The 19,648-nt window shown below is 42.9% G+C and overlaps 1 protein-coding gene and 2 long non-coding RNA genes across 3 annotated transcripts; 2 read left to right on the top strand and 1 right to left on the bottom strand.

Annotated features, from left to right (window-relative positions):
• The first annotated feature begins 7,858 nt into the window (after positions 1–7,858).
• Positions 7,859–9,461, top strand: LOC145431383 (uncharacterized). The gene is made up of 2 exons (XR_013911689.1): positions 7,859–7,975; positions 8,747–9,461. It is a non-coding gene; the product is annotated as an uncharacterized LOC145431383 (long non-coding RNA).
• A 439-nt stretch (positions 9,462–9,900) lies between these two features.
• LOC145431384 (uncharacterized) lies at positions 9,901–11,539 on the bottom strand. The gene is made up of 3 exons (XR_013911690.1): positions 11,435–11,539; positions 11,055–11,165; positions 9,901–10,130 (listed from the first exon to the last, which is right to left on the bottom strand). It is a non-coding gene; the product is annotated as an uncharacterized LOC145431384 (long non-coding RNA).
• LOC113034282 (uncharacterized) lies at positions 11,060–18,817 on the top strand. The gene is made up of 5 exons (XM_080307041.1): positions 11,060–11,190; positions 12,137–13,184; positions 13,330–13,646; positions 13,855–14,040; positions 17,879–18,817. The coding sequence occupies exons 2-5, from the start codon at positions 12,556–12,558 to the stop codon at positions 17,941–17,943; spliced, it is 1,197 nt and encodes a 398-aa protein (XP_080163167.1). The 5' UTR covers positions 11,060–11,190; positions 12,137–12,555; the 3' UTR covers positions 17,944–18,817.
• The last annotated feature ends 831 nt before the right edge of the window (positions 18,818–19,648 follow it).

A 19,648-nucleotide genomic window follows, 5' to 3' on the forward strand; every position in this document is an offset into this window, starting at 1 on the left:
ACATACATACATACATACATACAGACACAGACACACACACACACACACACAGACACAAACATACATCTCACCATTAAAAAAAAATATGGTTCCTTTACAATGTCAGAAGGAGGAAGGCACTAAGGCACCGCCTTCCGCCCCTCGACGCCCTCGCGGTGCCCCCTCCTTCTGACAGGAACTTCCTACAGACCAGGTATGAAGGATGCCTGAGTGGACATACAAAACTCACAAGTTCCTGGCTCTCACGGCTCCTATGCAGAGGGTTAGTCGAAGACTGAGGGGCATCGCGAGGGGCGTCGGGGGACGGGGGACTGTGCCTCACTGCCCTCCCCTTCTCCAAGAAACCCGTCTTCAACAGAGTCGAGAGAGCTGGGAACTTGTGAGGTGTGCATGTCCTGGTGAGCCTCCACCTTTTATAGGTGGGTGCAGCCTCGACTGTACAGAGACAGACCAGACCAGCTGCACCACACAGACACTTCAAACCTAATCTGAGTACAAAAAACACATACATACATACACACAGACACAGACACACACACACACACACACACACACAGACACAAACATCTTACCATTTAAAAAAAAAGGGTTCCTTTACAATGTCAGAAGGAGGAAGGCACTAAGGCACCGCCTTCCGCCCCTCGACGCCCTCGCGGTGCCCCCTCCTTCTGACAGGAACTTCCTACAGACCAGGTATGAAGGATGCCTGAGTGGACATACAAAACTCACAAGTTCCTGGCTCTCACGGCTCCTATGCAGAGGGTTAGTCGAAGACTGAGGGGCATCGCGAGGGGCGTCGGGGGACGGGGGACTGTGCCTCACTGCCCTCCCCTTCTCCAAGAAACCCGTCTTCAACAGAGTCGAGAGAGCCGGGAACTTGTGAGGTGTGCATGTCCTGGTGAGCCTCCACCTTTTATAGGTGGGTGCAGCCTCGACTGTACAGAGACAGACCAGACCAGCTGCACCACACAGACACTTCAAACCTAATCTAAGTACAAAAAACACATACATACATACATACACACAGACACACACACACACAGACACAAACATACATCTCACCATTAAAAAAAAATATGGTTCCTTTACAATGTCAGAAGGAGGAAGGCACTAAGGCACCGCCTTCCGCCCCTCGACGCCCTCGCGGTGCCCCCTCCTTCTGACAGGAACTTCCTACAGACCAGGTATGAAGGATGCCTGAGTGGACATACAAAACTCACAAGTTCCTGGCTCTCACGGCTCCTATGCAGAGGGTTAGTCGAAGACGGAGGGGCATCGCGAGGGGCGTCGGGGGACGGGGGACTGTGCCTCACTGCCCTCCCCTTCTCCAAGAAACCCGTCTTCAACAGAGTCGAGAGAGCTGGGAACTTGTGAGGTGTGCATGTCCTGGTGAGCCTCCACCTTTTATAGGTGGGTGCAGCCTCGACTGTACAGAGACAGACCAGACCAGCTGCACCACACAGACACTTCAAACCTAATCTGAGTACAAAAAACACATACATACATACATACATACAGACACAGACACACACACACACACACACACACACAAACATACATCTCACCATTAAAAAAAAATATGGTTCCTTTACAATGTCAGAAGGAGGAAGGCACTAAGGCACCGCCTTCCGCCCCTCGACGCCCTCGCGGTGCCCCCTCCTTCTGACAGGAACTTCCTACAGACCAGGTATTATGGATGCCTGAGTGGACATACAAAACTCACAAGTTCCTGGCTCTCACGGCTCCTATGCAGAGGGTTAGTCGAAGACGGAGGGGCATCGCGAGGGGCGTCGGGGGACGGGGGACTGTGCCTCACTGCCCTCCCCTTCTCCAAGAAACCCGTCTTCAACAGAGTCGAGAGAGCTGGGAACTTGTGAGGTGTGCATGTCCTGGTGAGCCTCCACCTTTTATAGGTGGGTGCAGCCTCGACTGTACAGAGACAGACCAGACCAGCTGCACCACACAGACACTTCAAACCTAATCTGAGTACAAAAAACACATACATACATACATACATACATACAGACACAGACACACACACACACACACACAGACACAAACATACATCTCACCATTAAAAAAAAATATGGTTCCTTTACAATGTCAGAAGGAGGAAGGCACTAAGGCACCGCCTTCCGCCCCTCGACGCCCTCGCGGTGCCCCCTCCTTCTGACAGGAACTTCCTACAGACCAGGTATGAAGGATGCCTGAGTGGACATACAAAACTCACAAGTTCCTGGCTCTCACGGCTCCTATGCAGAGGGTTAGTCGAAGACTGAGGGGCATCGCGAGGGGCGTCGGGGGACGGGGGACTGTGCCTCACTGCCCTCCCCTTCTCCAAGAAACCCGTCTTCAACAGAGTCGAGAGAGCTGGGAACTTGTGAGGTGTGCATGTCCTGGTGAGCCTCCACCTTTTATAGGTGGGTGCAGCCTCGACTGTACAGAGACAGACCAGACCAGCTGCACCACACAGACACTTCAAACCTAATCTGAGTACAAAAAACACATACATACATACATACATACACACAGACACACACACACACAGACACAAACATACATCTCACCATTAAAAAAAAATATGGTTCCTTTACAATGTCAGAAGGAGGAAGGCACTAAGGCACCGCCTTCCGCCCCTCGACGCCCTCGTGGTGCCCCCTCCTTCTGACAGGAACTTCCTACAGACCAGGTATGAAGGATGCCTGAGTGGACATACAAAACTCACAAGTTCCTGGCTCTCACGGCTCCTATGCAGAGGGTTAGTCGAAGACGGAGGGGCATCGCGAGGGGCGTCGGGGGACGGGGGACTGTGCCTCACTGCCCTCCCCTTCTCCAAGAAACCCGTCTTCAACAGAGTCGAGAGAGCCGGGAACTTGTGAGGTGTGCATGTCGTGGTGAGCCTCCACCTTTTATAGGTGGGTGCAGCCTCGACTGTACAGAGACAGACCAGACCAGCTGCACCACACAGACACTTCAAACCTAATCTGAGGACAAAAAACACATACATACATACACACAGACACAGACACACACACACACACACACACACACACACAGACACAAACATCTTACCATTTTAAAAAAAAGGGTTCCTTTACAATGTCAGAAGGAGGAAGGCACTAAGGCACCGCCTTCCGCCCCTCGACGCCCTCGCGGTGCCCCCTCCTTCTGACAGGAACTTCCTACAGACCAGGTATGAAGGATGCCTGAGTGGACATACAAAACTCACAAGTTCCTGGCTCTCACGGCTCCTATGCAGAGGGTTAGTCGAAGACGGAGGGGCATCGCGAGGGGCGTCGGGGGACGGGGGACTGTGCCTCACTGCCCTCCCCTTCTCCAAGAAACCCGTCTTCAACAGAGTCGAGAGAGCTGGGAACTTGTCAGGTGTGCATGTCCTGGTGAGCCTCCACCTTTTATAGGTGGGTGCAGCCTCGACTGTACAGAGACAGACCAGACCAGCTGCACCACACAGACACTTCAAACCTAATCTGAGTACAAAAAACACATACATACATACATACAGACACAGACACACACACACACAAACATACATCTCACCATTAAAAAAAAATATGGTTCCTTTACAATGTCAGAAGGAGGAAGGCACTAAGGCACCGCCTTCCGCCCCTCGACGCCCTCGCGGTGCCCCCTCCTTCTGACAGGAACTTCCTACAGACCAGGTATGAAGGATGCCTGAGTGGACATACAAAACTCACAAGTTCCTGGCTCTCACGGCTCCTATGCAGAGGGTTAGTCGAAGACGGAGGGGCATCGCGAGGGGCGTCGGGGGACGGGGGACTGTGCCTCACTGCCCTCCCCTTCTCCAAGAAACCCGTCTTCAACAGAGTCGAGAGAGCCGGGAACTTGTGAGGTGTGCATGTCGTGGTGAGCCTCCACCTTTTATAGGTGGGTGCAGCCTCGACTGTACAGAGACAGACCAGACCAGCTGCACCACACAGACACTTCAAACCTAATCTGAGGACAAAAAACACATACATACATACATACATACAGACACAGACACACACACACACACACACACACACACAGACACAAACATACATCTCACCATTAAAAAAAAATATGGTTCCTTTACAATGTCAGAAGGAGGAAGGCACTAAGGCACCGCCTTCCGCCCCTCGACGCCCTCGCGGTGCCCCCTCCTTCTGACAGGAACTTCCTACAGACCAGGTATGAAGGATGCCTGAGTGGACATACAAAACTCACAAGTTCCTGGCTCTCACGGCTCCTATGCAGAGGGTTAGTCGAAGACGGAGGGGCATCGCGAGGGGCGTCGGGGGACGGGGGACTGTGCCTCACTGCCCTCCCCTTCTCCAAGAAACCCGTCTTCAACAGAGTCGAGAGAGCCGGGAACTTGTGAGGTGTGCATGTCCTGGTGAGCCTCCACCTTTTATAGGTGGGTGCAGCCTCGACTGTACAGAGACAGACCAGACCAGCTGCACCACACAGACACTTCAAACCTAATCTGAGGACAAAAAACACATACATACATACACACAGACACAGACACACACACACACACACACACACACACACACACACACACACACACACACACACATCTTACCATTTAAAAAAAATATGGTTCCTTTACAATGTCAGAAGGAGGAAGGCACTAAGGCACCGCCTTCCGCCCCTCGACGCCCTCGCGGTGACCCCTCCTTCTGACAGGAACTTCCTACAGACCAGGTATGAAGGATGCCTGAGTGGACATACAAAACTCACAAGTTCCTGGCTCTCACGGCAACTATGCAGAGGGTTAGTCGAAGACGGAGGGGCATCGCGAGGGGCGTCGGGGGACGGGGGACTGTGCCTCACTGCCCTCTCCTTCTCCAAGAAACCCGTCTTCAACAGAGTCGAGAGAGCCGGGAACTTGTGAGGTGTGCATGTCCTGGTGAGCCTCCACCTTTTATAGGTGGGTGCAGCCTCGACTGTACAGAGACAGACCAGACCAGCTGCACCACACAGACACTTCAAACCTAATCTGAGGACAAAAAACACATACATACATACATACACACAGACACAAACACACACACACACACAGACACACACAGACACAAACATCTTACCATTTAAAAAAATAGGGTTCCTTTACAATGTCAGAAGGAGGAAGGCACTAAGGCACCGCCTTCCGCCCCTCGACCCCCTGGTGGTGCCCCCTCCTTCTGACAGGAACTTCCTACAGACCAGGTATGAAGGATGCCTGAGTGGACATACAAAACTCACAAGTTCCTGGCTCTCACGGCTCCTATGCAGAGGGTTAGTCGAAGACGGAGGGGCATCGCGAGGGGCGTCGGGGGACGGGGGACTGTGCCTCACTGCCCTCCCCTTCTCCAAGAAACCCGTCTTCAACAGAGTCGAGAGAGCCGGGAACTTGTGAGGTGTGCATGTCCTGGTGAGCCTCCACCTTTTATAGGTGGGTGCAGCCTCGACTGTACAGAGACAGACCAGACCAGCTGCACCACACAGACACTTCAAACCTAATCTGAGTACAAAAAACACATACATACATACATACATACAGACACAGACACACACACACACACACACACACACACGAAGCGCTGCCTGAGGAAAGCGGGGAGGATCATCAAGGAATCCAGTCACCCCAGCCATAAACTGTTCCGACTACTTCCCACAGGAAGGAGGTTCTGCAGCATCCGGTCCCGTACCAGCAGACTGAGAGACAGATAATTCGTAAAAAATGTGTATACACACACACACACACACACACACGTAGAAAAACATTTAGTATACACATCCAGAAATGCATATACTATTATATATTGTACATATATTTATTAGTTTCAGATTAGCCATTCTTATATTTTGCTTGTTTACGTTATTGTATTTTGCACGTTATTGTATTTTGCACAACTCTGTTGCTTGTGAAGCTCGCACACAAGAATTTCACTCACATGTACTGTACCAATGTACCTGCACATGTGATGTGACAATAAAAGTGATTTGATTTGATTTGACATGTATATTCAAACCTCACGGACAAAAACCAGAGGACAAAAACTACAAGAACAATATAAATATGGAGAAAACTAACCTTAGAAACATGCAGGGTGACCGGAGACAGCAGCACTGCAGACATGAGGACAGGCAGACAGTTAAGGCTGTGTGAGAGTCAAGTTCACTCCTATATATGACCTCCTATCGCAGAATGCGTTACTGTGACAACGCAGGCTTTGTGCTTTGAAGTGTGGTGATTGGTGACGTCATTGGAACGGCCTGTGATCTTACGTCACACTAGCCCGGATCAATTTGAAAAAGGCGTTTTTGTCTGAAAATGCTCGTGTCCAAACCACCGTTTTCACAGAGTTGTGTGTTCACATTGAAACGGCCGAAAACGCTTACGTTCCAGTACTGCGCATGCGTGAAACGCAAGGTGACTGGACCTGCCTCATTTCTGTCTGCCGTTTATTTACTTTCCGGCTCTTTGAAACGTGCAGGAAAATGAAAAGGAAAAGCGACGAGTTTTTTAAATGGACTAACAATGAGGTGGAGTTGTTGCTGCAAGTAATACAAAAGTACAAAGTTGCAAAAGCGATTGAGAATTAAAGAATTTGAAGAAAAGCTATCTGCTATCTTTGTGTTTTGCAGCAGAGAAAAAATATAGTTTATGTCAATAAAGCCTTTGATCCGGAGAAGAAAAGGATGTCAGGAGGGGACCTGGATCTGTGTGTTTACGCCTGCGTGTTCTGACGCCATGACATCTTGAAGATGCTGTTACCACAGAAACTGATTTTTGGGCATTTTACAAATTTTAGTCCATTAAGCTATTTTTAACCATTTCATTTTAAAGAAAAGTGTCAAATTTGAAGCCTTCAAATCAAAGTAACACCTTTTTTTCATATTCATACACCAGTCGTTAATAATTTCTACACCTCTCCCGGAAAATTTAAAACATACAAACAATTTACGGGAAACAATCTTGGAATACACATATTTGATCACGTTAGAACTTGATATTCACACTGGAACTTGTTAAATTATTACAGTAATTTACATTTAAAGAAATTTTCAAATGTACCTGCAGCGAAGTCCAGGTGACAGTCGGGGAGTCCGGGTCCACGGCGAGCCATCTTCAAACTTGAAAAACAAATCAAGTACAAACGATCCACAGATGAAGTACTTGTTGTGCTCTCAAATTAAATCCGCTTTTAGTAAAATGTTTTGCAAAACTTAGCTTTCCACAGGCTGAGGTTGGAGCAGGTCGAAACAAGTCCACGAGCAAGTGTAAACGGATGTTTGGAACCTTGTGCAGCATTTATATACCCTCGGCGACCATGGTTACGGTTGTCAACGTGTACACGTGCACGTGATAGAACTATCCGATTGTTCAGTCTGACGTCACTAGCCGTGTCTGGGTCTAAACTCCGCTGCAGGTCCATATATCAAACGATCACTATGGCATTACTGAGAGTTGAAAAACTGTCTAAAGTCTTTCATCTTTAATAAAATGATCAGCGTTCTGCTCTACCAGGTGTAACAATTGAGTTTAACATCCACGCATCCATGAAAACGGAATTTATGACATTTAACGGAGTTAGAAGTTAGCAGGGAGTTAGCTCGCTAGCTTCTATCTAAATACAATATAACATGTCCTGACTGCGGGGTTTTGGAAACAAGTTAAAACGTACAGCTCTGCTATCACTTCCAACATAAATGAAGACAGAAAACTAAACAGCAGTGACGTTTGTCGCGCGGGAGCCTGGGATTGTTTAGCTAAACGGCCTAAACCGTTTCCCATTCATTCTCTATGGTAGTGCTAAACCACTACGGATGTAATATATTTTTGGCCACTACGGTCTTCCGGCGCTGTAACGAGTTTGAGATGCGGCGGCACATTTAAAAAATCTCCTCTTTTACGTTTCGGGAGAGAAAACAAGTAACTCAACGCTCGCAACACATCCCAACGCTCCTCATTCATTGATCAAAGGTAAGAAACGTCGTTTGAAATAACAGTAAACCAAACAGAATACATTTACAGGTGTATATTACAGGTAATAGGCGTGTTGCGATTGCATTTACGAAGCATCCATCGCTCAGTTAAAGACGGTGGGAGTTTATCTGCTGTTGTAAAGTGGCACGGTAAAAAATGAATGAACGTGATCCTTAAATAAATTACGTGTTTCATTGACGTGTTTTGCCATTAAATAAACTTTGTAGGTTTCCGACTGCTGTGACACTGACATTACTATAATGTGGTACAATTAAATAACCAATAAGTGTCTTGTTATGAGATGACATGCTAAATGACTGAACCTGCTTTAAAAGAAAATGTATTGCTTTCATGTTGTAATGGTCAGTCACCTTATCAATGCGAAAATCTGTTTTGATATCTCTAACATGAGCAATGCCCACTCGTGTATGAATAAACACGATAGCTTAAATACATATATGTTGTTAATCTACCAGCAATTCTTATGTGCCATGACTACTAAGCAGTTACCACAAATTTTGCAGATATGCCAATAATCATTCAACCATGAAAGGTTTTTATTTACAGACAGAACAGTTTGTTATACCTGGAGGAAAAAACACTTTTATCCCAAATGTTGTCAATGTTCTTTCAAATTGAGTCTCGTTATTGTTCTCCTGCATCCTGCTGTGTAAACCCAGCAGCAAGATTATAACCTGAAATGTCTTTGTTTGTGTTTGGAATCAATTTTGTTTAATATAATTGTTTATTTTTTCACTGCTTGTCAAGATGCAGAAGAAAGTTGCGCCATATCCAGGGAAAATCTCTGTGGTTGTTCCGCAAGGGGCCACTTGGATACCTTCTCCAGGACCCGTCAAAAGAAGCTCGACGGATTAAAAATGACCCCAAACTGCAGGACAAGTCTGCACCTGTGAGGGATGATGTTGTACATCAGAATGCTCTGACTGTCATCTATCAGAGAGGAGGGGATGAGTCTGACATGAAGGAAGTGCAGGGAGAGTACATTCTGCAGTTTGGAAAGTATAAAGGGAAATCTTTCCGGTGGCTTCTGGGGAATGATGTCGGGTACACCATGTACCTGATCAAAGATCTCCAGAAGGAAGAGGCTGCAGGGACCTCTGTGGAAGAAGGGCATGGCAAGGAGAGCTTGCATTCATTTGTACAGTATGCCCTCAGCTTTACAGAGATAAAGACTCTTCTGAACTGCAAGACCAGCAGAGTGAGTGTTGCTGCAGAAGCCTCTGAGGATGATCAGCTGGTTGGCTTTGGCTCACGAGCCAAGAGCACCTGGAAGGAGATTCAGGAGTCTCCTTTCTACGAGGCAGAGAGACAAAGATGGGTGGAAGAAAAGAGGAAATAGGGGAGAAACTGTTGATATTGTACATAAGATAGTTTTGTTCTAGTTTTGTAATGTTTATTTTGTTTATATAAATAAAAACTGATTGTAAATATAAAAATGTGAATAAATTGTGTTCTGTAAAAATAGCAGCACAGCTCTCTTCTTTATAACCTCTTAGAGTTCACCTGTATGTTTATATACCTGTGTGTGCTCACCATCAGGTAATCAGTTTTAAAAAGCTATGAGTGCAGCCCTGAAAGCTTACATATTATTTCTAAATCACTTCATGTAATGATAACAAGCCATCCTTTCTCTAGTGGGGTCTCACAGCTTTTATCTTTATAATCTTTCTGGTTGATTTGTAATATTAGAAACATGACTGCTGTCTTTTATCTGTGTGACTATACAGCCTGTTTCAGACATGACAACCAGACAGTGTCTGAAGTTATCTTTAATACATGCAACACAGCTGGAGATAGTCCAGACACTTTCTCACTTCTGATGATAATATTTTTGGTTTAGGTATTGTTGCTTTCTGGCTTGAAGCTTATCTACAAAAGCAGTTCAATAAGGAGAGATCATGTGGAAAAACCGAACATGATTTATTGAGATACAGAAATAAATGTAACTGTTAGGCAGTTAGACTCCAATGACCCATCATAGCAGAAGAAATCTCAGCAGTGACAGGATTTTGCATAAGCCACACCCCAGAGTCAAAATGCTGGTAGTGATGAAGATGGAGGCTGGGACAGGGTTCTGAGTGACCACGGTGAGGAGGAGAAAGGAGAGGAGGCGGGCTGCATAGCTGAGGATCTGAAACAGAATGGTAGAAGCAGAAGAGCAACAGATTTAAAGCATGCAGAGTGGAGGCTGGCAAGAGCATGACTGGAATAAAGTAATGATGTCAGTACTGAGTTTGTGCTGGAAAATGAATAGATATAAACTAACAGCCACCAGGAAGCAGACAGATGACTTATTACAGACATGCCTTGTTTAAATTATGTATAAGCATCATTTTCTATGTCATCAGAATGTATCTGTATTATAGTTTTAGCTTTAGTCTTTTTATTAAAAGTTGGATGTCTGCATAATTGTAGACTATATGTCTGGTATGTATCATCTCAAGACTGTCATGATACAGTCTGAGTTATGACAGTATAGGTACGTAATGCAGAAAATGCTCCACAGGCCATAACACTATATAATCTAAATAAAATGATAATGAAATAAAAATTAAAAGCAAAGTGAAAAATAAATGTTATCCACAATAAGTAAATTGAAAATGGTGTTTAACTTTTGATAATGTAACACAACCTTTGTCCCAACCAGGACTCGAACCCGCGCTCAGACAGTTCAGTGTAAAAAAACCCCCATTTTTTTCCAATGCCCGAAAAGCTGCGATTTGATTGGCTGTTTCTCCGTTACACCTATACGCGAGGAGAACAACTGAGATAATCCATCCAAAATACGAGGTTAGTCATTCATATACTGCTGCATGGGCTGGGCTGTAGTTACATAAAAAGCCGTGCAATCCCGACCGGCCAATTTAAGACGTAAGCAAAGAATAAACTCTGATGCAGCAGCAGGCACAGGTGTCTGGAGGTGCTACATGGTGGAGTACAAACTACTTTATAGACGGAAGATGTGGAGACAAAGAAGCCAAAATGGAGACAGAGGACAACTGTCAACCATGAAAACGACGTAGAAAAGACGGAGGACGTGTGCCCGTGGCCATACCTGGAGGAATTTTTCATGTGCAGAGGGAGAAAAGGAGACAGCGTCCAGATGCAGTGCAAACTTTGTTTGACCTCTACAGTCATTTCAGCTTACAAGACTTCAGCGTCTAATCTAAAAAAAAAAAAAACACATTGAGGTAAGAGGTTTTACAACTATACGTGTACAATATTGCCTTCTTATTTTTCATGTGTGTTAAGGTTATTAGTTTGGCTGAGATATTGTCACCGCCATTGGTTAGCCTGATATTAAAATAAGACGGAGCTAGCTAATGTGCGTGTGTGCATGCATAATTGAGCTAAATTCGTAGGAATGTTTTAGCTTATTATTTGGATAACCACCGTCATTACAATAAATTAAATTTGTAGTCATTTAAAACTCACAGGCCTACAATCAGCTGGCCTATATAAAAAACAAAAACAAAATTTGAACACAGTGCTGAGCTGCATCTCAAATTAATCTTCCAGCTCTCAGCTGACATGTACCAGAGCCCGCTTGATGGATCAGTTGATCAGTATCATTGGCCTGATATAGGTCTATCATAGTGACGTGGCTCTTAATCAGTAGGGTTATATGTTTCCCAATATGATATATTTTTTTAAAGAACATAATGTGGATTGTTTTTATTTGTTAGCTGTATGGGCAGCATTTTTGTGTATGTGATCCCTTTCCTTAAATTACATTTGCTATATACACATATTTTGCTCTCTTAGTATTTTTAGAACCTGACTAATACTGAAAACTTTAGGGTGATACTGATAAAAAGGACTTAAAAATTTAGATACTGATACATTGGTCGATACTCTTTTTACAGATAGTATACAGATTACAGAACTTGGAATGTATACAGAAATTCATGTTTTTCGCAATGATCGTTCAAAATTGGTTTACATTTGTAAATAAATACAGCAATATATCTGCAAGATTTGACCAAATTCACCACTCTTTTATACTATGCTAAACAATCAAAGATTAGCTCATGTCTAGTTGAATGATGTTTTAAAAATGTTTTCCTGTAGTGTTAATCACAGTGATGTTATGAAGTAATGTATGAACCTGACGTATGATAATATTTATCTCTACAGAGGAAACATCCATCGAAGATTGAGCAGTACAATATCACTGTGGCATCAACATCTCGACAGCGAAAGACCACAGCCACACCAAACAAGCTCTCAGCAAATACACAAGCCAAGTTACCAGACCTGATGTTGAGAGCTGCAAACAAACATGTTCCACAAGCAACTGTTGACATGCTTGTCATCAATTTCATATGTGAGGGTCTACAGCCATTTGCAGTGGTAGAACAGCCATCTTTCAAAGAATTGGTTACCACATTACAACCTCAAGCCAAAGTCCTCTCCAGACCCACTGTCCGTGCCAGAATCTGTGAAGCTGCTGATCACATGAAGATGACTTTGGTTGCAGCATTGGATAAAGTCAAATTTGTTGCTACCACTACTGATTGTTGGTCAGCTCATCAGAAAAGTTACCTTGGAGTCACATGCCATTGGAGGAAGAGTCCCTGGAAAGAAGATCTGCAGCACCAGCATGCAAAAGATTGAGAGGGTCTCACACATTTGACATGCTTGCTGGTGCGCTTGATGATATCCATTGCCAATACAAGATTAGAGGCAAAGTTGTAAGAACCACAACTGATATGTGGAAGGCCTTGACAAAGTTGGATCCACTGTTTGGGGCACAAAATGATGCAGATGAAGCTGAAGATGAAACAGACCCAGAAACTATTGACCTGACTGACCATATTGACTACCATGAGGCAAGTGCAATTCTTGATGAAGACTCTGGTTTGGAGTATCAACTCCCGTCTCATCAGCGATGTGCATGTCACCTGCTAAACCTTGTGGCAACATCTGATGCTGCCCTAGCAGAGAGCATGAAGGAAACCTACGAGAGGCTCTCCCGTGCATGCTTTGCAAAATGCCAGGCCATTTGGAACAAAACTCATTTGGCTAATGAAGTGGTAGAGGACAAGTGTGAACTACAGATCATTCGTCCCAATGCAACACAATGGAATTCAACCTACCTTGCCATTGAAAGGATAATACGCATCATTGATGAGAAGGGGGAAAATGCCATCAGGAGCATTTGTGAGGAGTTCAAGGTGAAAATGTGAGTAAAATTGGACACCTACCAATATGGTTGCAAATCTTGTGAATTTTCCTTAATGGATGGTTAAAAACGTGAGCAGACTCTTAATATTAAATCAGAAGATCCCTGTTATAGTCATGGTGGGTTTTGTTGTTGTGTCTTACAGGTTGAGTCCTGCAGAAGTTGCATTCCTTAGGGAGTACTGTACCACCATGAAGCCACTGGTGAAAGCTTCAAACATTCTTCAGTCTGAGTCCACTTCCTTTATGGGATGGCTCCTGCCAGTAATCCAACAACTACTGTTCAAACTTAGCAGGCTGGAGACATCAAGCAAGACATGCGTGCCACTCATCAGAGTCCTGCAAAATGGCCTTCAAAAGCGTTTTGGAGCGATGATGGAGGATCCAGAGTTGGCTGCAGCTGCAGTCCTCTTACCCAAGTTCAAGACTTCCTGGACTGACAGAGCAGATGTAACAGAGGCTGGTAAGGATTCATGTGATCCCATTTTTGTGTATTTTTACATTTGAACACATGCTTAAGTGAGTATTTCACCTAATACATTGTAAGTTATTGATGGTCTGTCCCGAATACTAAACAATCCTTTTTGAGAATTTGCCGTTTTTAAATTTGTGTTCAGGAATAATCACTGAAATGTAAATAACAAAATTGTGTTATCTACTTGCAATTACAGCCTTGACATACATCAAACAACATCTTGAAACGACAGAGCATGAGAGTGAGGATCAGCAAAGAGAGTCATCTGATGAAGATGAATTCTTCTCCAGACCAATCTCCAGAAGGCTGCAAAGTGCAGTTGAGCTTGATGGTTACCTTGCTTGTGCCACAGACACCATGGAGCTGCTGCACTCCTTCTCAGGTATCAAAAACCTCTCTCTTAAACTGAACACAGCTCTGCCTGCTTCTGCTGCGTGTGAACGACTTTTTAGCTGTGCTGGTCTACTCTTCACAGCCAAACGAAGTCGGATTGCCTCTGTTAATTTAGAAAACCAGCTCTTGCTGAAACTGAACAAAAGGTTCAGAAAGTAAAGTGTGCTTGAATGTCCAGCTTGAATGAAAAAAAAATACACAAAGCTGGAGTTCTTCTGTGTCTTTACGTGGCCAGCTGCCTCTTCTTCTCCCATTCTCTCTCCCTCTCTCTCCTGTTGCTACTTAAATGATGAAACTGATCAATGATCAGCTGATCGCTTTTCTCTCTTGTTTGTTTATCGTGCATTTCGAGCCAGAAAGAGGAAACCAGCGGTGGTCGCTCTAAACAACAGCAGCAGGTTAAAACTTGATCAGCTGCTATTAGAATTTATTTAATATTACTTTCTAGTATCAGCTGATGTTGGCTGGAGCCACAGCTGTAACAGCTGCTGGTCATGATATCGGTTTGGATATATGGTGAGAGGGAAACGTGAAGATGAAACCAGGAGATGTCCTTACTGAATCATCAGAGCTGAACAGGTGATGGAGAAACAGGTTTACCTTTTAGGTGACATGAATAAGTTGAAGGGAAGTTATGAACTGTTTCTAAGAGACAAATAACATCAGGATCCTTTTTTACTGACAGCTGGTAACTGTGCAGGGACGGGTCTAGCAAAGTTTTGCAAGGGGGCAGGTAACCATATACATGCACTGTTTATAAGATTGGGGAAACCTGCAGTCAGCTGAGACTGAAGAAGTCAATTGGATGAGTGACGAAACGTTTTTCCCACAAAACGTAAAGTCCAGATGAACAGAATCAACTTTTGGAGATACTATATAGCTCATGCTAATATCACATCTTCACATTTTTCTTTTTAGAGGTAACAATAACTTTGCATTCTCGCTACTCACCATGCTCTAAAACAGGTATATGTTAGCAATGACATCATTTAACAAATGTTTTTAAAATTCTAGCCGTGCTAATTAGCCTTAGGATTGGTTGAGGTCTGTGCAAGCCTTTGGAACAAAATCAGTCTTTTAAAGCTCACTATTTTCCAGGTGAGCCTATAGCACATTTGTTAAAGTCAGTCCGGATTGTACAGCTTCTAATCAGAAACAATTAAAGTTTGTTTCTTTTTTTTGTGGTTTTTTTTTTGTGCTCATCAATCTTTTTCTGTAAGTAGTTACCGAAATACAGTCAACCTTTCTTCATTTTCCTAAGTGTGTGTGTGTATATATATGTGTGTGTGTGTGTGTGTATATATATGTGTGTGTGTGTGTGTGTATATATGTATGTATGTATGTGTGTGTGTGTGTGTATGTATGTGTGTATGTATATGTGTGTATATGTGTGTATATGTGTGTATATATATATATATATATATATATATATATATATATATATATATATATATATATATATATATATATATATATATATATATATATATATATATATATATATATATATATATATATATATATATATATATATATGTATATATGTATGTGTGTGTGTATATATATATATATATATATATATATATATATAAAGTAACAAAAAAAAAAACAAACCACAACGCCCCCCAGTCCCACACAGATCAACACAACCATCAAACATATTAGAGGAATATAACAGTAACAAAAGTAGATTTAAACAGGCAATACCTCTAGACTAGCAAAATAAGAGATAAAGGGTTGCCACTTGTGAAAAAATTTGGCTGTGCAACCTCTCAACGTATATTTAATTTTTTCAAGTTTTAAAAAAAACATGACATCTTCAAGCCACCGGGAAACAGTAGGATACTTAACAGACTTCCAATGCAACAATATTAGACGTCTCGCTAATAGGGATGTGAAGGCTATAATATCCTTTTGTGTGGAATCAAGTGTAAGTGAGCGAACAGGAATCCCAAATACAGCAATCAGAGGACAAGGATGAAGAGTTACCCCAAGAACAGTTGACATAATAGCAAAATACCCTGTCCAGAAACCTTGTAGTTCAGGACACAGAAAAAACATGTGGCTAAGGTACGACCAGTACTTTTAACATTTTATCAATTATTTACCAAATTAAAAAACAACATGTGGTAACTTATTTTTAATTTTGCTGCATACAAGTTGAATGAATGCTTACTGGATCTAGAACACCATTTAGATCATAACAGCTCCTGATCAGGATGAATTTCATTTTCAAATCAAATTTCATGTCGCAGTTTCACACTTTTGTAACATATTATTTCAAAGCTTGCTTATGGGCTTGTTTTGGAGCAGACCAACAGTCAGGCTCGTCTTCACCCTTACTGTCAGACTCTGAATTGATGGTTCTGCTATATCTCACCTGGCTGAGTGGGGACACATGTACTAAACGTTAGAGTTCCCACTGCAGGAGCTTGGGTTTGAGTCTGCCCTCGACCGTGTCCTGTGTGCCATACCGCCTCACTCTCTCCCCACCTTCCTGCCTCATGTTCTGAAATCTCTTCCTCTCCATCAACTTTGAGTTTCTTTGAGTGGAGCTTCTTTTGCAGCTGTGACAAAATATAGAATGGTTTCTGCAACCAGGGGAGTAAAATGTGCTGCAGTGTGAGGGCGCACAGGTGTAGGTGTGGAATTTTACATATAAATATTATAGTTTACTTCATGCACAAGAAATGTAAACATTTAATCTAACCCACTTTTCATCAACTACATAACCTTTATTGGAGAGTACATTCATAAATTGTGTGTATCACACACACAAACACACATCCACTAAACTCTCTCGTTTTATATCTCTCCCTCTCTCTTGTGAATGATGGGCGTTTGGTGGACTGTGTGGTTTGTCTGGCTGAAAGTTGTGTTTTTTTTTATGTGTGGTGTGTTGTGAGGCTGATTATGAGTTAGTGTAATTGTGTATGGTGTTGTTAGTGTAGTTTATGTGGCGTTAGTGGTTTTTCCTGGATGCAGAGCAGGTCAGTATGCCGTGGACTTTTACACCACCATGTTAGGGATGGAGTAAAGTAATAAAGCTTGAGTGGAGAAGCTGCTGCAGGGGCTTCCTCAGCTGAGCTCTGAGGACAGAGCTGTCCTGGATGCTAACTTTTCTTTGGAGGAGATTAGTGCTGCTGCTGGTCAGCTGGCTCCTGCACAGGGTGGGCTGCCTGCAGACTTCTGTAAAAGACTGTTACTGGCATCGAGCCATCATGTGGGGCTCTCTCTTCTCCCTAAAAAACAGAGATTTGTCTCTGCTTAGAAATGGAGACGTGGCTCTGTTATGCACAGATTACTAACTTCCTTCAAAAGTACTGGCCACCAGGCCGAAACACTTTGTGAAATGAATCACTCACAGGGATCAGTCGTACTGTGTACCACACAGCTCTAATGTGAACAAGAGTTTTCTCATGAGAGACTTGGTAGTTATTTGTAAATTGTACAGTTTGATGTTGGAATAATTTCTTTAGATTAAGAGAAAGTGTTTGATAGGATTGACAATCTTTTTTGTTTTTCCATTATGAGAAGTTTTGCTTTTTGGAGGTGGATTTTTGTCACTTTTGGGGCTGTTGTATCAGGCGGCTTTCTGTTTTGTAAAAGTGGATGATGGGCTGAGCTGCCCAGTATAAGTTTGGAGAGGATCTAACTGGAATGTCCTGTTTCTGGAATATATATTTATATTGGTATATTTGTTAGAATTTTTAATCTTTGTTGAATGTTTTAAGAGATAAATAAGCAAAGTTATCTAGATTTATGTTGCCAGGTTTATGTCGGAGGCCTCTGCTGGTGTTGTCATTGTTTTTCTGTTTTCATTACAGATCAGAGTGATGTGGACTTTCTCAAAAGATGTTTAGATTTGTATGAGAACCTTCAGCAAAGGTGAGCTGGTGAAAAAATATGGTGTAACAGGTTTGTTGGTGGTCATATAGAGACTTTTTTTTTTTTTAGGAAAAGAAGAGTCTCGGAGGTTGCCATGGAGACGGTCTGTGTCAGACTGTCTAAACCAAAAATGGATGCTGTACATACACTGATAAATGTCATTTCAGGAGTGGCCAGATTGAAATCCAGAGAAAACTATGCTAGAGGTGAAAGGTCAAACATTGGTCATCATGTTTTTTTAATACCACAGACTGACAAAGAAAACTGAAATTTGTGAATTTTAAAGGTGTGCAAGATGTGCTGTGTTCAGTCGCAGGGCCTTGCCCTTTTATTTCATTTGTCTTTGGTTTCTAGTTTTTATTTGTGCTCTTGTAATTATTTTGTGATAAAACTTTTTCTATTTTGAGATCAAGATTCAAGTGGAAATCTTTGTGTGTCTGTCTCTCCCTTGGTTTCTGTAGAGGTGCAGTGTGGGGGCGCCTGGATAAATGTTAAACAGAAGCTAGATGTAGTGTTCCTCCACTGTCCGTTAAGGATATGAGGAAAAGAAATGGTCAAGAACAAAGTGTATGGTGTATTTATAAAAGAAAATGGCTTTTAAATTGTATACCAAAACGACCACCAGAAAGTCAACTACAACTTGTTACATAATCATCATGATTGTTGTATCAGTTTAACAGTTTATGGGTTGACTTCTTTCGGTTCATTCACTGTTTACATCATGAAGGAAAAAGAAGGCAACAGGCTGAGAAATGAAGCTGTTGTGTGTCTTTGTGGCCACACGGGGGCAGTGCTGCATAAATAGTAGAATCTCTTCCTGGACACTTTTTCTGGACCTCTTTTTAAATGACTAATAAAGACAACAACAACATGAATTACATCAGGATCTGATATGGTTGTCTTTTTTTGTTGAGCTTTATATATTTCAGAATGCCTAGAGTTTGTTTGTTTCCCATGTTTTGTGATACAGAACATCTCCTCTCAGACGGCTGTTGTCTCATAATGGGTCGTTACCTGGTCTGATGGGGTGTTTGTTCCATTTATAAATCAAGTGATTGATTTGTGAAATGAGAGATGGCCTCTGACCTGCTGACTGGTGTCTGATCTTCTCTGCTCCCCTCAAATTTGACAACTACTCGGCTAATGTGATGGTGGACAGGAAGTCACTAAACCTGGGACTCTGGAAACACATTTCTAGGGATAAAAAGTTAATGTAGATCGTTTCAGGAGATAAATATTAAATGATCGATTTGGCGATTATACTAATATAGTAAGAAAAGAATGTATGAAGAAAAGATTTTTTATCTATACACTTAAGCAACGACCAGAGTCTTAGAATTGCGCTTTCACCAGGTTTTACTTGACTGAACAACAGAACTTCTCTGTCTCCTTTATAAGGGGTCACATCCTGAGTTACACAATGAGTCTTTCAAATGTGTGCGCTAACCCACTGCATGTGTAGTCGTGCTGAGACCGCGTGGTCTTATTTTTATTACCCCTTGATTCAGCTGTGACCTGCTTATCAAGTCTTTTTACAAGTACATCATAATTATCTGCTCTCATGCAGACATAAGTTGAGCAATGGTTTAACAAACTTTCCCATCAAAAACATGAAGGTTTAGCTTTAAGCTTATTTGTCCAAACAACAAAGGATAAACTGCCAGCACCTGGACTGAAACAGAACATAGTAGTGTTGGATGTAAGTAAAG

The sequence above is a fragment of the Astatotilapia calliptera genome, chromosome 10 (assembly GCF_964374335.1).
Source record: "Astatotilapia calliptera chromosome 10, fAstCal68.1, whole genome shotgun sequence".
Lineage (NCBI taxonomy): Eukaryota > Metazoa > Chordata > Actinopteri > Cichliformes > Cichlidae > Astatotilapia > Astatotilapia calliptera.

Bases quoted from the DNA above. Each gene is read 5' to 3' on its own strand.
- LOC113034282 (XM_080307041.1), top strand. From the start codon at position 12,556: ATGCCATTGGAGGAAGAGTCCCTGGAAAGAAGATCTGCAGCACCAGCA. The intron at 13,185-13,329 runs GTGAGTAAAATT...TGTGTCTTACAG, and splicing joins GAGGAGTTCAAGGTGAAAAT to GTTGAGTCCTGCAGAAGTTG. The intron at 13,647-13,854 runs GTAAGGATTCAT...TTGCAATTACAG, and splicing joins AGCAGATGTAACAGAGGCTG to CCTTGACATACATCAAACAA.